The following is a 16494-nucleotide window of genomic DNA, read 5'->3' as shown; positions in this document are numbered from 1 at the left end:
GCCCCTCGAGGCGGTGGCCATCACGTATACGAGCTAATCTCCTATGAGGAACCTTGAGAACCAGCGAACGGATTCCCAGGTTCTGGTGTAGAAACAGCTGGACTCTAAAAGCCAGCAGCAGACAGACCGTGGCTCGTCCAAGGCTATTGGGATGAGGCGTGTAGTCAGGTGCCAGTGATGCGGTTTGGCTACATTCCAGAACAAAGCAGCCCCGAGCTGAGTGCTATAGTGGCAGTTCCTGTAACTGGGCTTTCAACCATCGTGTTGTTAGAATCATTCTATCTTTAGGGCATTATAAGCACAGAGTTTCTTGCATTTCCCTGAGGGATAAACACGAACACCTTGCCTGGGCGGTGTGAACGTGGGTTGGGAAGCGTTTCACTGCCCTCTGCACACGCTGCCTGCCCCAGAGGAGGGAGGGCGCTCTTACCCAGGGACACCAGGGTTTTGTAGTTCTCCTTGACAAGGTTGTTGTAAAGCTCCTTCTGCCACTCGTCCAAGTTCTTCCACTCATCCTCAGAGAAGTAGACAGCGATGTCGACAAATGTCACCGGAACCTGGGCCGACAAGAGTCACAGTCTGGCACCTGCTTGCTTGTCCCCATAGCCTCCCCTCCAGGGGCCACGGGGACCCTTTCACCCCAGAGCCTGGCCTTCGATCTCCACGGCTCCTTGTCCCCCAGATCCCAGCCCAGTCCACCTCAGTGGGGACAGTCCACTCTACTCCCGATCTTCTTATGCTTCCAAAACAGGATGGTCAACATGCCATTGCCGCACCCCCTTTTTTTAACGCACTTAACCATATCCTTTGTAAGTTCGCTTTCAGGTAAACTGGGTACCTGAAGGCAGAGCTGAAATCCACATGCTGCTTTTGGCACTCCAGGTGTCGGAGGTGTGGAAGGTTCTCAGAGGGGGGGGTCCCTGTCCCCAAACCTGTATTTCCAGTCAGGTTAGCTCGAGGTACACACTTACGTTTTTGTCACCAAAACACGTAAATCTAAGGGCGTGTGCTAAAGCTGCCGGACCTTGACCTCGATGGTTCAACGCTAGATCCCAAGCATCTGGAGGCACCTGCTTTGGAGCCAGTAACTGTGTGTTGAATATGTCGAACGGCTGTTGCCAGTACTGGGCAGCTAAGTCCACTGCAGCCTGGCTCACCCACCACCAGTGCGGCTCCCTAGTGATTCCACCCAGTCTAGTCTGTTCTCCAGGACTCCTATTTCGGTATGACAAGGGTCCTTGTCTCTACTCCCCTCGGACGCTCACCGGCATGGCCCAGCCTCGCACCGAATCTTTCAAAATGGTTTCACTTCATGACTTTATTATCTGAGCTTCCCCTCCGGGGCACACGGCCTTGTCACCATCGCTCGCACCCTGGCCTCCCACCCTCCATTCTCCCCGGCCCTAACTGGAATGGGTCAGGCTTCGAACCTGCACACACGGCCAAGGCAAGCCCCTGCGGCACCTCTGGACACATTAGGTAAGGACAGCCCTCGGGGCGCCTGGCCCACTGGCGTCCAGCTCGGTGAGTGGGCAGTGCCTTTACATGAATTAGAAATGTCTAGGGGCACCTGGGTGGCTCAGTCTTTGGCGCAGGTCATGATCTCACAGCTCGTGAGTTCAAGCCCTGCATCGGGCTCTGTGCTGACAGCTCAGAGCCCAGAGCCTGCTTCAGATTCTGTGTCTCCCTCTCTCTCTGCCCCTTCCCTGCTCATGCTCTGTCTCTGTCTCTCTCTCTCAAAAATAAATAAACAGTAAAAAAATTTAAAAGAAGGAGAAGGAGAAGGAGAAGAAGAAGAAGAAGAAGAAATATCTAGGGGCCCCTGGGTGGCTCAGTCAGTTAAGCATCCGGCTCTTGGTTTCAGCTCAGGTCACAATTTCACGGTTCGTGGGATCAACCCTCACATCAGGCTCTGCAGAGACAGTACAGAGCCTGCTTGGGATTCTCTCTCTCTGCCTCTCCCCTGCTGGTGCACGCTCTCTCTCTCTCTCTGTCTCAAATAAATAAACTTAAAAAAAAAAAAAACTTCCATTAAAAAAAAAGAAAAAAAGAGGGTACCTAGGAGGCTCAGTCGGTTAAGCGTCCAACTTCGGCTCAGGTCATGACCTCGTGGTTTATGAGTTCAAGCCTTGAGTCAGGTTCTGTGCTGACAGCTCAGAGCCCAGAACCCGCTTCAGATTCTGTGTCTCCCTCTCTCTTTGCCCCTTCCCTGCTCATGCTCTGTCTCTCTCTCTCTCTCAAAAATAAATAAACACTAAAAAAATTAAAAAAAAAAAAAAAAGAAGAAGAAGAAGAAGAAATGTCTAGGGGTCCCTGGGTGGCTCAGTCAGTTAAGCATCTGACTCTTGGTTTCGGCTCAGGTCACAATTTCACAGTTCGTGGGATGAAGTCCCCACATAATGCTCTGCAGCGACAGTACAGAGCCTGCTTAGGATTCTCTCTCTCTGCCTCTCCCCCGTTGGTGCTGTCTCTCTCTCTCTCTTTCTCAAATAAATAAACTTAAAAAAAAAAAAACTTTCATTAAAAAAAAAAAAGAAAAAAAGAGAGCACCTAGGTGGCTCAGTCAGTTAAGCGTCCAACTTTGGCTCCGGTCATGATCTTGTGGTTCACGAGTTCAAGCTTCATGTCGGGTTCTGTGCTGACAGCTCAGATCCTGGACCCTGCTTCAGATTCTGTGTCTCCCTCTCTCTGTGCCCCTTCCCCGCTCATGCACTCTCTCTCTCTCTCTCTCTCAAAAAAACAAAAACAAAAACAAAAACACCAGACCCGCTGGTGCCCAGCTCAGTGAGTGGGCAGAGGCTTTATATAAATTAAAAATGTCTTGGGGGTACCTGGGTGCCTCAGTTGGTGAAGTGTCTGTCTTCTGCTCTGCTCATAATCTCACGGTTCGTGGGTTCACGCCCCTTGTCGGGCTCCATGCTGACAGCGCAGAGCCTGCTTGGGATTCTCTTTCTCTTTCCCTCTTTCTCTCTGCCCCTCTCCCACTCTCACACATGATGCCCTCTCTCTCTCTCTCAAAATAAATAAATAAACGTTAAAAAAAACCGACAGAATTGTCTGCTCTCACATCAGGTGCTCATAACCTCACGGGCATCCTGCACACCTATATACCACCCGCTGAGTGATAGCTCACGCATCACCCATCTTTAGAGACAGAACAGAATTCCTAATTTCCTGGATCTTCCACCAGACTTCAGCAAATCCCCAACCTGGGAAAACCGACACAGACCACTTTCCGCATTTGAATTTCCTGCTGCTAGACAAAAGCCACAAAATTCTGCAGGTGACACCCACCATACATTCGTGCCACTTGTCCCAAGGCTGCTTTGGAAGCCTCTCGTTGATCTTGTTGGCATCTGCTGCGCTCCCTGAGAGGCATCTTTCAAACTCTTCCCTCCTCCCAACCCTCCCCTCCCCCTATCGGTCCCAGATTCTGATCACAGGTAGCTGCTGGCAAGCTTCCCTTCTTGGCCCGTCTCACCAAGCCAACCCTCCTGCTAACGTGCCCCTCATTTCTCCTCCATCTCCTGCCCGGGAAACTCAACCCAAACAATCTTTTCTCTCTGACATCCCAGGCTCTCCCGTGTGGGTCACCCAACCTAAGATGAACCCAACTCTGCCGCGTCAAGAGACCCTACCCTCCCTCTTCGTTTGAAACACACTTGGCACTTTCTTCTCCACACCCCATGCCTCCTTTAACCCTTTACAATCTGGCTATGAACCCCTCACACTCCGAAACCACACCCTGGATGGTCATCAGTGGCCTCCTGTTAACCCTCACCCTTTCAGACCTCTTTGAAAGGGCAGATCGCCTTTCTGGAATGTTCTCCTTGTTGGTTTCCACAACTCTGCTTCCTCCCGCCCACCACAGCTTACTGCTTCCTCTTCCTCCCCCAACCCCAAGGCTCTGCCCTTCCCCTTCCCTGTTCCTTCGCCTTTTCTTCGGCAAATTCATCCCCTGCACCACCTCAGTGGTTACCTCTTTGCACATGACACTCTTCGGCTTTCCTTGTTGCCTTCAGAGTTCAGATTTCCACAGCCTTCTGAGTGGCTCCATTCAGTCGCCTTTTAGGTACCTCAAACTACACGTATCCGAAACCAAGTTCATTCTCTTTTCCAACAGGCCGACTCCTCGGCCTCACTTCATCATTTCTATGAAGAGTCACAATTCTGGAATCATATTCTCGCGGTCGGAAATAGACATCCCTTCATAAAAACTTCCCTGGGCCAGGATACAGTCTGAGACATGGCCGGAGACTACAGGGAGCCTACAGTATGGCTAGACAGAAAAGACTATCTCTGAATTATCTGTCAGCCAATTAACAGACACAATAGAACCCAAAAGGCACAGAGGATCTGAGAGACAACAGCCTTCCTTGGATCTGACAAAGCGGATGCATTTAGCACGGCCAAGAGTACACGATGAATTCTAACTATTACTAGCAACGTTAATTAACTTTCTCATGGTGCTTTACGGGCGTGGGTTTTACAATAGGCCCACGTATTCTTTGACCGTCCCTTCCAAAAGTACAGCCCAATTCTCCTCCCCCTGAGTGTGGGCAGAAGATTCAGTGACCCACTTCCAACAAACAAATTAAGCAGCGATGTGTACAATTTTTGAGCCCAGGTCATAAAAGACATTACAGCTCCGCGCCGGTCTCTCTCTGGGGTCACTCAGTTTTGGGGGACAGCTGCCATGTCGTGAGGACACAACAGGCGTGTTGGGAGGTCCACATGGTGGGGAACTGAGGCCTCCTGCCATCAGCCAAGTGAGTGGGCCATACTGGAGACAGGGTCTCCAGCCTCGGCCGAGCCTTCAGGTGACCATAAACTGGATTACAACTTCATGAGACTCTGAGCCAGAACCACTCAGCCAGAACTCCCTAAATTCCTAACCCACAGAAAGCACAAGATGGTAAATACGCTAAGTTTTGGAGTAATCTGTTACACAGCCACAGGTAACTAACACACAGCGAGCTACACAGTGTTGTCCCATCAACAAAATCAATGAATCCTCACAATTCATGCGACACACGTATCATCATTTTCATTTCCCATGAGAATACTGAAACTCAGAAGGACCAGCTGGGCATTTACCTACAGAATCATTTACTTCTCCTTCACTTCTTTCAAAAGAGGGACTGAGGAGGCTCCGCGACAACCAAAACAGACTTCAGCAGGTGTAGGAAGACAGTACGTGGCAAAAGCCGAGATTCACACCCTAGTCCTCTGATCCCAGACCCCATACCCATCCCATCGTTCTGTGAGGGCATATGTCAACTTGGAACGCCTAACGCCCGATCCGATGCACAGAACACACAAAGGTGCCACCGGAGGCCACGGAGCCGGGTTAAAGCATGCGGCACGGAGAAGGGGAAAGGGCAGTGTGTGAAGAGATGCCGGTTGGGCCAGATAAGCAGTGTGCCAAACCACACTGAGAAGGAGCATCTGTGGCTGCAGCGGGAGGGGGTATTCGCGGGAGGAACCAAACCACTCTTACAACTCAGTTCTAGGAGCCCGCAATAAATTGCCGTCACACCACTCTGCTGGCAAAGTCACTGCCTTGGTTGCCTCAGCAGATATGGAGACAGAGGAGACCCAATCCCTTATTTGGAGGTGGGAGCTCTCCAGCTGGACAGAGTCACTCGGCAAATACTTTTGGAATACTGACTAAAGTCAGGTACAGCTATAGGCAAGGAGACACAGCAGTGAACCATGCAGAAATGGCATTCCGGTCAGAGAAAACCATCCAAGGGGACCAAAAAAAAAAAAAAAGGAAGTACATACTTAAGGTGACCAATGGCACAGAGCAGGGACAGGGAAAAGAGCATGTAGGGATGGGGGGGCGTGGTTTTCTTGTTTGGGGGGAGGGGCATGGAAGGGCAGACCCCAGACGGATGGAAGCCGGATGGAAGCGACTGGAAGCGACAGGAGGGGGCCAGGTAGGTACTCAAGGAGGGCGCTTTCTAGTGGAGGAAAGTCCCTGAGGTGAGACTGCGTGTCTGGGAAGGAGTGGACAGGAAGGGCGGAGGGGAGAGGAGGTCAGAAAGGTGCAGCTGGAGAGAGGGCTCCTGATGGAACAGGGGCTTTTATGTTGCATGAGGGGGAAGCCATTTGGGGGTTTTAAGCAGAAGTAACTGATTTTTTTTTTTAAATGTCTATTTTCGAGAGACAGAGAACATGAGCAATTGAGGGAGGGGCAGAGAGAGAGAGAGAGAGAGAGAGAGAGAGAGAGACAAAATCTGAAGCAGGCTCCAGGCTCTGAGCTGTCAGCACAGAGCCCTACTCATGGCTCGAACTCACAGACCTCGAGATCATGACCTGAGCCAAAGTCAGAGGCTTAAATCAGCCACCCAGGTGCCACTAACTGGTTTATATTTTTGAAGGATCGCTCTGGCTGCTCTGCTGAGAACAGACTGTACAGGGTGAGGGACGAGGATGGAGACCAGGCAGGAGACCATGGCGACGGAGGTTCCCACCAGATGATGGTGGGAGCAGTGGAGATGGAAAGCAGAGATTAGACCATGGATAGTATTTTGAAGAAGAGTCAGGCAGACAGCATTTACCAATCTATTGGAAGGAGGGTTGAGAGAGAAAGGAAGCAAACGTGACCCCAAGGTTTTTGGCTTGAACACCTGGAAGGGTAGAGTCGTCTTCCATGGAGACGAGGATGATTCGGTTAGAACAGGTTTCAGGCGGAAGATGGGAGTTCAGTTTGGTCCTGTTAAATCTAAGATACTAATTGAATACCACTGGATTAGCAGGTAGACATGTGAATCTAGCATTTAAGAAGGAAGACTGGGCAAGAGACAGAGAGAGAGTGTGGGAGGGGGAGACTGCATTCGGGAGCCGACAGCACACAGGCTGCATTCAGAACTCCGAGACGAAATGAAATCATGAGGGAGGGAGCGTAGATAATGAGTCAAAGGTCAACACCCAGCTCCGGACCTCTCCAAACAGAAGAGGTCGGGAAGTGGAGGTGAACCAGTGCAGAAGACTGAGCAGGAGCCACGAGTAGATAGGAGCAGAATCAAGAGAGGTGGGTGACTTGGGAGCCGTGTGAAAAGGTGTTTCAAGGAGGGGGTGGCTTCCTGTATGCATTGCCACCTTTGGGGCAGAGAGGACGAAGACAGAACTGACTATGGACCTCATGAAGGCTTTGGCAAGACGAACAGGATGGAGAGGTGACAGCAAAAGCCTGGTGGGCAGAGGTTCCAGGGAGAATGATCCAATTACCAAGGTACTGGGATACTGAGAATAGAGGAACACGTTCAACGAGACCATGGAGGACGCAGAGGCAGAATCCAGACAGTCAGAAACTTGGGAGGACACACGGCCTACTTTCTTCTACACTTTTTTTTTTTTTATGTTTATTTATTTTGAGAGAGAGAGAGAGAGAGAGCTGGGGAGGTACAAAGAGAGAGGGAGGCAGAAGATCCAAAGCAGGCTCTGTGCTATCAGCGCACAGGGGATCATGGGGCTCAAACTCACGAACCACAAGATCATGACCTGAGCCGAAGTCAGATGCTTAACCAACTGAGCCACCCAGGTGCCCCTCTACAGACACTTTTCATGGAAAAATGAAAGAGACGAAGGAGGAACTGACAGATTTTAAAAGACTTAAAAAAAAAAATAGCACCTTCTTAAGTTCTGATCCAAACAAATTAATAGAAAACAAATTATAACATGTTTGGAAGACCAGAAAATGTGAACACTGACTGGATGTCTGAGTGGGCTGAGGCTTTTGTGGTGGTAGCAATATTGAGACATTATTTCAGAAAAAGACTCTACTTTTTAGAGCTATACACTGAAATATTTACAAAAAAAAAAAAAAGACTGATATCTGAGACTGGCTTCAAAATAAAATGGGAGGGGATGTGGGTAGGGATTTAGAGGAAACGGGCCAAGGGCTGACAGCCATTGAAACTGGACAAAGGACGGGCACCTGGGTGGCTCAGTTGGTTAAGGGTCCAACTGCAGGTCAGGTCATGATCTCGTGGCTCGTGAGTTTGAGCCCCGCGCTGGGCTCTGTGCTGACAGCTCAGAGCCTGGAGCCTGTTTTGGATTCTGTGTCTCCCTCTCTGCCCCTCCCCCACTCACGCTCTGTTCCCGCCCCCCCTTTCAAGGATAAACATTAAAAAAAAAAATTAAAAAAAAAACAAAACAGGGGCGCCTGGGTGGCGCAGTCGGTTAAGCGTCCGACTTCAGCCAGGTCACGATCTCGCGGTCCGGGAGTTCGAGCCCCGCGTCGGGCTCTGGGCTGATGGCTCCGAGCCTGGATCCTGTTTGCGATTCTGTGTCTCCCTCTCTCTCTGCCCCTCCCCCGTTCATGCTCTGTCTCTCTCTGTCCCAAAAAATAAATAAACGTTGAAAAAAAAAAAATTAAAAAAAAAAAAACTATTAAAAAAAACAAAACAAAACAAAACAAAACTGGATGACGGGCACAGGACAGTTCATCACACTATTCTATCTACTTGTGTGTATATTTGAATTTTCTATAATAAAAAGATGAAAAAGGGGAGGGAGAGAAGGAACTGGAGACAGCAAATACTGATGACTCGGTTAAGGAATTCTGCTCTAATGACGAGCAGACAAATGAGGCACGGGCTGGAGGGAGAGGCAGGGTCTAGGGACGGTTTCATGACAGAGACAGGCAATGTTCGAAGATGTCTAGAGCAACCAGTAGAGGGGGGAGTGGACGACCCAGAGGAGAAAGGGGGAGAAGGCCAGAGTGAGCCCTGGGGTCGGTGAAGGGTGGGCCAGTAAGGCCGCAGGAACAGGGAAGGCAGCAGGAACAGGGAAGGCAGCAGGCCCGAGGCAGCATCGGATGAATGTGGTGGCTTCACGTGCATCTCTTTTGGGGACTCCCATTTTCTCAGTGGACCAGAAGGCTGGGTCATCGATCGACCGTGCTATGTTGAGGATCCAGAGGGACAGTGGGAGAGCGAATGGAAGGGGGAGATGGAGCATGAATTCTGAGCTGCAAGAGGGGCCCACAGAGGGGACGGTCACAACTTCCTAGCAATTCCAGTTAGTATGGTTTGGGGTGTGTCTCAGCCACACTCGGATAAGTTCATCCAAAGATAACCAATGACTCATGGTCCTCTGTAGGTGCCAAGGGGAAACCCCAAGGAGTGAAGAGCTGCAGGAGTCTGCAGACACCCAGGTACCTTGGGGGTATTGGGAAAGGTGACGGAAAAGGCCAACAGAGAGAAGCAGCACACGGATTCCGCGGGCAATGGGTAGAGGGCAGCCTCACGGAGCTAGAAAATTCAAGACTAGGTTGTTTAAGCGGAGGCAGGCTTTAAGAGAAACTGAAATCCCACATGGGGGAGCCAGAGAGTTTCATGGGCAGGACTGGCAATTTGAAATCAAGAGTTGTTCACATGTGCGGGTCCTCGCTTCCATCTCTGCCCGCGCGGACCGCTACGTACCTTGGGGACCTCCCCCTTGCTGCCTGGCGGCAGTCTCAGCACCCAGAAGTTCCTGTTTCTCAGCAGGTTCTCCATGTTCTCCAGCCGCCTCTGCAGCAGCCCGTACTCCTGCAGCAGGGTCCCCAGCACGGCCCACTTGCTCTCCATGTGATTCCCGAACTCCACGGCCGTCTTCTCGCAGTCCGCCAGCTTCTTCTCGGCGGTGCCTGTCCGCCCCTCCAGATTTAGCAGCTGGCTGGCCTGGGCATCCACCTTCCTCTCCACGGCCTGAATGGCGGCCACCACGGTCCAGAGCGAGATCTCTGCTGTGGGCAGCTGGGGCTCTCTCATCATGCGGTCAGGGAAGACGGGTGCCCTATCTGGGAAGGGCGGGAACTGAAAAGGCATCGGTCGCCGGGCATCCATGTCCCATTCTTGAGCCTGTGTGCAGAGCGAGAAAGTGACAGCCTGGGATGAGACCCTATGTGAGCGGGGAGTGGGGCCTGACAACAGGAAACAACGAATCAAATGCCTCAGATTCTCACCCTTCCGCCATGCCCCCACCCTCCAGGCCACGGTGTTCGTTAATGTCCCCAGTGACAGCTCAAACAGCCCAGCCAACCTTCCCATTTCCTGCCATGGTCACTGGTTCACCTACCTCGACCCTTGGCAGGTCGAGGCTGTGGACAACCCGCCCCCCCTCGCCTACAATGTCACATATCGCTTTCACAGAACAGCCGCTTTCCTCAGGGGCTAGACTTAGTGATGAACTCTCTCTCTGGAGTTGCCTAGTGCTTTCTGTTTCAGAGTAAGAATTTTCTTGTAAGTCATCTGACCCTAATCTTCCCAGCCATCTCTAAGCAGGTTGGGGCAAGAATGATTATCTCCGCCTTCGAGATGATGGAACTGAGGCACGGAGAAGTGGTGGTCATTCTACGGCACCTGGTTTCACCGCCAAATGGGGCAGCTCTAGGTGCCGCAGGGAACAAAAACACAGTTGAGGAAAGTGCCACCATACCCAGCAGGGCTGTGACCCAAGGAGCCACCAGAGAGCCCCAGTAAGTGAGCTGAAGGGCAGCCTTTTTTCCATACACAACTACTTATTCATATTTTCTAAAATGAAAATAGGCTCGCCAGAAAACATTCACTGACGAGGGGAGAAGAGGACGTGCCTAAGAGGAAGAGGAGACTTCCCAGTCCCGTCCTTGCTTCCTGGAGGAGGGGCACCCCAGGGTGCAGCTCTGCTCCCAGAAGGTGAGGCCCCCTGGGTACAAGTTGGGAGCTAAACCCTGTGACCGAGAGGGGGTGGTCACAGTTCATTGGTGACCTGGGAACCAGCCCCATACCATAGCAGCAACCAGGGCTTAATAATGGACAACAGCAGGGATGATAAGCCAATTCTCCTTACATGTGCGATGGGAGGAGGTATCGTTTTCCTTTCTCCCTGTTGCTGCTGAAGAGGCCCTCAGGCTGGGCAACGTGGTGGCCTGCTGCTTAGGGGTGACCCGGGCAGGCTAGGGACAGGCATGCCAACTGCCCTAACTCTAAGCAGCTGTGACCGTCACAGAGGAACACCCCACAGCTTCCAGGGAATCGCTCGGTGACCTGGGATAAAGGGGAACAGGGCCCTGAATGCCAGGCCCTGCAGAAGAAAGAGGCGATGTTTCCATCAAAGCCATCCATCTGAGCAGATTTAGGCTTGACTCCTCCGGGCCCATAGGAGGAGACAAGGGCCGACAGCAGAAGCTCAGAGCGTCCCCAGGCCCAACTTGCTTTTGGAAGGTTTGGAGACCTAAGGCTGAAAAATGATCCAACACAACGGAGCAGCTCCCGGCTAACTTGTCAGAACCCGGTCGAGAAGCAGGCCAGGAACAGAGGGGGCTTCTGGGGGATCCGCCCAGGGTCGGTTCCCACACTCTCCGGGGGCGGGGGGGGCGGGGAGACCCGTCCAGGTCTCCATGGGCACCACCTCCTCGCCTTTTACACAGTACACAGCTCCCAAGCACTGGCTATCAAACTCCTCTGCACACTGAGATCCTCACCGAGCTTTAAAGAACTGACTGGTGTCTCCTCTCAACCTTAGAGACGCTGATTTCACTGGGTTGGGGCCAAGTTGGGCGTCAGGAGTCTTAACGCTCGGGTGACTCTAACGTGCAGCCAAGTTTGCCAACGGCTGAAAAGAAGGCAAAGTCACCTCTCGACGGCCCCTCTCCTCCGTCACACCCGGTGCAAGGGAAAACCGAATGACTCGTTAGACTTGGTGCAAGATGGCATTACAACATCCAAAAATATCTTTTTGTCAAAGTGGCTACGGTGTAAACCTGTTGGGGTACGCAGGTGCGCACACGCCGGGGGCCGGGGCACGAGTGCGGCGGGCCGAGCGCTCGGCCGCCAGGCGCGAAGGTGAGCCGCGGTCACGGCTCCGCCAGGTCTCGGCCCCCTTCCCCGCGGGGCCTCCTCCGGGCGCCCGCACCCCGTGCACGCGGCCTCGGGGCCTGCTGCTCGGCGGCGCGCGCGGGCCGGGCCTGCTCGGGCGCCGGGGCCGGCCGCGGGACTCGGGGCCGGGCCTGCTCGGAGCCGCCGCGCCCCGCCTGCCGCGCGAGTCCGCCCGGGCCCCGGGCCCACCGGGGCCTCCGATTCCGCGCCCGCACGCCGAGGGCCCCCGGGCGCCCGCAGCCCCGCGCCCCGCCCCCACGGCCAGGCGGCGCGGCCATGGCGCTGGGCGGGGGCTGCACCCACCTGCATGGGCGGCATTCCCTCGGCCATTTCCCCGCGCAGCGCCGGCTCCTGGTGGCAGACCTCCTCCGGGGGCAGAGCCTGGGCCCAGCTCCAGCTCCCGCTGTCCAGCCCCAGGCCCTGGATGCCCAGCTGCTGAGGCTGCGGCCGTGTTGACACAAACTGCATCCTGGGAGTGCTGTTCCCCGCTCGGGCCGGCCAGGGAGAAGAAGAACGTTTTCCAGGCGCCTTCCCCCTCGCCGGGGCCGGACAGCTCCATCTACAGCCCGTAGGAGCAAACAGTCCCCTTCGGCGGCGCTCCCCGCCCCTGCGCCGCCAGCTCGCCAGCCAATGGCCTCCGAGCTCCTGCCCGCCCGCGGGGACCGGCGGGGGCCACTTCGGGGCCTGGGCCACGCCCACCGCCGCCCCCCAGGTGGCCCTGGGTGGATATGCTCGTTGGATCCCTGCGTGTGGGATGCCTGGCCCCAGAGTCCCAAACAATGCCGGGTCCCGATTTCTGTTAATGCTGCAAATATGTATTGGGCATCCCCAAGGGAAATGGTGTCTGACCCTACTGAAAAATTTGCAAGAGTAACTGTGCCTGCGGACTGTATCTTCTGGCCTTTCCCCTTCCCTCGTTCCTTCACGGGCTTTACCTCCCACTCTCCCTCTTCCCAATCCAAATTTACCGCGACCAATTCCAGGCCTTTGCATTGGTCTGGATGACAGAGAAGTGATCTGGGCCAACGTGTCAGAAGAGGGCCGAACTCTTCCTCCCAGGTAAGGTGCACCGTATTTTAATAGCAGCCTCTTCCAAAACCTTTAAATATAGGTCAACATCACTTTGAAACGTCAAGCTAAATCAGAGGAGGAACCAGGGGGAGGCCCTGGTAGGCTGATGGAGATTAGGGTGAGGGGGAAATTCACTCATTCATTCCACAAATATTTACTGAGCAGCTACTATGTGCCCGGTACTGCTTAGGCAGAGGGTGGGCTTTGCAGTTGGATATACCTGAGTTTAAGTTCCAAAATCACTACTCGCTAGCTGTGACCGTGAGCAGTTTAACTTCTGACCTTCCCCTCGGTCTCTTCCTATAGAAATGAAGCAAATGTCTACTCCACAGCTGTAAAATCAAATGAGACGAGAACAGTGCTTAGCACTTAATAGGCACCCAACTAAGGTGGTTACCCCCCAAAGATGTCTTACAATTATCCTTAAAATTGTATCTACTTTGTCTTTTTAAAGGACTGGTTCTTCTCTTCTAAAGACCAAGATCTCCGAAGCTACTTACTGCCCTGTGTAGAGGCAGGCCTACCACAGAATCACCCCAGACTGGTACCCTTTGGTCCCATTGCACTTAGTAAAATAAAAGGCATTGTCGGCCCAGGTGAGACCTGTGCTTTCAGCATCATATTCCGATGAATAATTATCAAGTGGTTTCTCTGTTAGACACCCTTTCCAGATACAGAATGAGTCTCTTGTGGACAGTCGTATCCTCAAGGAGCTTACAGGCTAGTGAAGGTTCTATTCCCTGCATGATAAGCTCAAAGCTACTGAACTCAAACAATTTAAATGTACAGCTTTCACTGTACCAGCATTATTCTAGAACCACCATGCTTGGTGACCACAGGCCACAAAAACCAGTGGTAGCTACAGCTGGGTGGGAGGGAGGGAAGGGGAGGCAGGGCGGGGCGGGGGAGAATGGATCAGGGACACCTCCCAAAAGGAAAGCAAGAAGGGCCCCAGGAAGGGGCTGCTGGAGCAGCACTGCCCACAGACCCTCTGATGGGTACGCCAGTGACCGATGGCCTGATGGGGCTGAGGGCTGTGCTAGGAAGGCAGGGAGATCTCATACTGGGAGGGCTGTCTGGTCATTAGACCTGTTTCTCTGAGTCACTGGGTAACCAAGAGGCAGTTTAAATTATTGAGGGGCAGAGTTAGCAGCTGGACAATGTGGATTATAAAATGTCAAGTATCGTTGTTAATAAACACCTCTTGTGAGGGAAAGAGACCCAGGCTGTGGACCCTCTGTCTCTCTGGTGGGAACTGCTTTTCATCTCCTCACTAGAAGTTCCATAACTACTGCTCTGGCCAGGGTGTTTGAAGTGATAGATGCTGAACCAGAGGATGTGGGAGAGGCCAAAGGAGAGGGCATTCATAAATGCCAGAACATTTATGTGTTGTGATGGGTCATTTTACACACCAACTTGGTCGGGCCCAGAATGGCCAGATGGTTGGTAAAACATTATTTCTGGGTGTGCCTAGGAGGGTGTTTCCAGAAAAAAAATTAGCATTTGAATTGGTAGACTGATTATGGAGAAGATGCCCTCATCCAAGTCATTGAGGGCCTGAATAAAACAAAGAGGCAGGGGAAGGGCAGATTAACTCCTTCCTTGAGCTGCGACATCTATCTCCTCCCGCCCTTGGACATCACCTCTCCGGGTTCTTAGGCCTCTGGACTCAGAATGAATTGCACAACTGGCCTTCCTGGTATTCCAGCTTGCAAGTGGCAGATCATAGGACTTTGGGACCTCCGTAAATGCATGAGCTAACTCCTAGAATGTATCTCCATATACCCTTTTAGTTCTTTTTCTCCGCAGAATCCCAACACGTGTGTCTATCGCTTCCTAGGTATTCCTGCTGCCCCCATGCACTCCACGCCCCTTCAACAACCACAAGCTTTATTTGAGGAAGGGAACCTCCAGATTCACTCAGCGAAGCCAACACGGTAACCGGATTTGCACTCCTATCTCGGTTGTCTCCCCACGCCTAATTTACCAAGCAGGCTTAGGGCCTACAGTGTAACCCACGGGAAGGAGAACAGAGCAGCGGCAGGTCCCCTCACCCGCTGGCGTGTCTGTGGTGACAACTTCCTGTCTTCACGTTAGGCTCTAGTGCTGCCAACCTCCAAGGAAGGGTAACCTGTGAGTGTCAAAGTCGCTGATATCCTAAGTGTGACTAAAAATCAGGCAGGGCTTATGGAGGGGCGGGCACTGCGGGGCGAGGTGATAAAGCTCCGGCTACTTAAAGAGGCAGAGTGCTGATGGGAGGGTCACAGCAAAATGTTTTGTATTCTAGAGTTTTAAGGTCAGTTTGCTCTCGCTAATGAGTTTCCAACATACTTGTCCTTTCAGACCCACCTTTGCCAACGTTTTTATTCAAACTTCAGTGTGTGCGTGCATGCACACACACATTCCCTCTTTCTCACTAACTTCTGAGAATTCCTGCTTTGCAGAAAGTTTAGAGAAAATACTTTTTCCCTCCTGAGTTTATTCTTAGCCTACTTCAAGTAGGCATTTCGTCACCTTCTTTACAAGTCTTGGCACAGCAGATGAGTGAAGTTCCCTGGCTCTTCTTCAGTTCTTAATGACTACGGTACTTTGCTCAGTGTCAATAAATATGCGATTGCTTGGATGCCTGAGTTAGCTACTCAACAGTTCTACTGCGACAGGTGTCCAGGGCTTAGAAACTCTGTGCATGCAGAAGACAGGTTTTGTGTTGGTAAATTAACAATCGCAGTATGCTCTCTTGAATCCTCCCGACGGGCGTCACTTCAACTTTTAAGTGTGGATTTGATTACTAAAAATGGTCAAAATTCATTCCAAATGAAGTCCAGTGCTCCTACAGAGTTAATACTGGTTTTCCTAAATGCGACAAATAAGATGTGAAACCCCGTATTATTGTTAAAGACGAGCCAGTAAGGACATCACCAAGATCACTTTTCATTCTTCATCAAACTGCTAGTGTCACAATGCGAGTCAGGGTACACTGCAGGCACCAGAACGGATCCCATCTGGGCTCATCCGGTATGCTGACAGTGTGTCACACACCCGGTCTCTCTGGCCAGAGCCCGCCGTGGGCACAGCAGAGAGAATGCGGCTTTTCCCGCGGCCTCTAGAGGTCCTACCGACTGCGATCAGTCAGAACTTTTTCAACCACCATGCCCACAGCCTTACTTCCTACGAAATTAGGACGGCCCGTTGTGGATTCAGTGACCCTTTATGAATCTCCGATCCATCGCTCCCTGCTCCAGTAAAGCAGGCTAACTGCTCATTTCCAGTCCAAGAATTCACTTTCTTGTTCTAGGATCTTCTAAACTTGCAGGCACATTAGAATCGCGTGGGGGGGACTTAAAAAAAAACAAAACACCCAGGCTCCACCCCAGGCAAATTAGACCATGCCAGGGTGGGCCCTGGCACAAATTTATTTTTTAAGGTCCCCGGCTTCGTCTCACGTTCAGCCGAGATCAAAACAGTGTGCCTGTCTCCGCCTTATAGGATCAGCCTGTGGCAATGAACATCCCGAATTAGTACTTATTGGCTAATAAACATGGGACTGATTGAACTATTCTTGTCCATTGTTTTT

The 16494-nt window shown here is 52.2% G+C and overlaps 1 protein-coding gene and 1 long non-coding RNA gene across 2 annotated transcripts in view; one reads left to right on the top strand and one right to left on the bottom strand.

The window, feature by feature from the left end:
* The window catches only part of ZNF282 (zinc finger protein 282), a 26760-nt gene extending 13918 nt beyond the window's left edge, over positions 1-12842 (bottom strand). The window contains exons 1-3 of the mRNA XM_023250699.2: positions 12153-12842; positions 9435-9854; positions 431-557 (exon numbers count right to left, since the gene is read on the bottom strand). Coding sequence (XP_023106467.2) covers positions 431-557; positions 9435-9854; positions 12153-12842 — 1237 coding nt within the window. The remainder of the gene's footprint in view (positions 1-430; positions 558-9434; positions 9855-12152) is intronic.
* On the top strand, positions 12780-16494 carry LOC109497689. The gene is made up of 3 exons (XR_002154050.3): positions 12780-12908; positions 13375-13516; positions 14761-16494. It is a non-coding gene; the product is annotated as an uncharacterized LOC109497689 (long non-coding RNA).

This window comes from Felis catus, chromosome A2 (genome assembly GCF_018350175.1).
Source record: "Felis catus isolate Fca126 chromosome A2, F.catus_Fca126_mat1.0, whole genome shotgun sequence".
Taxonomy (NCBI): Eukaryota; Metazoa; Chordata; class Mammalia; order Carnivora; family Felidae; genus Felis; species Felis catus.
This window is presented reverse-complemented; position numbering and strand designations above follow the sequence as displayed.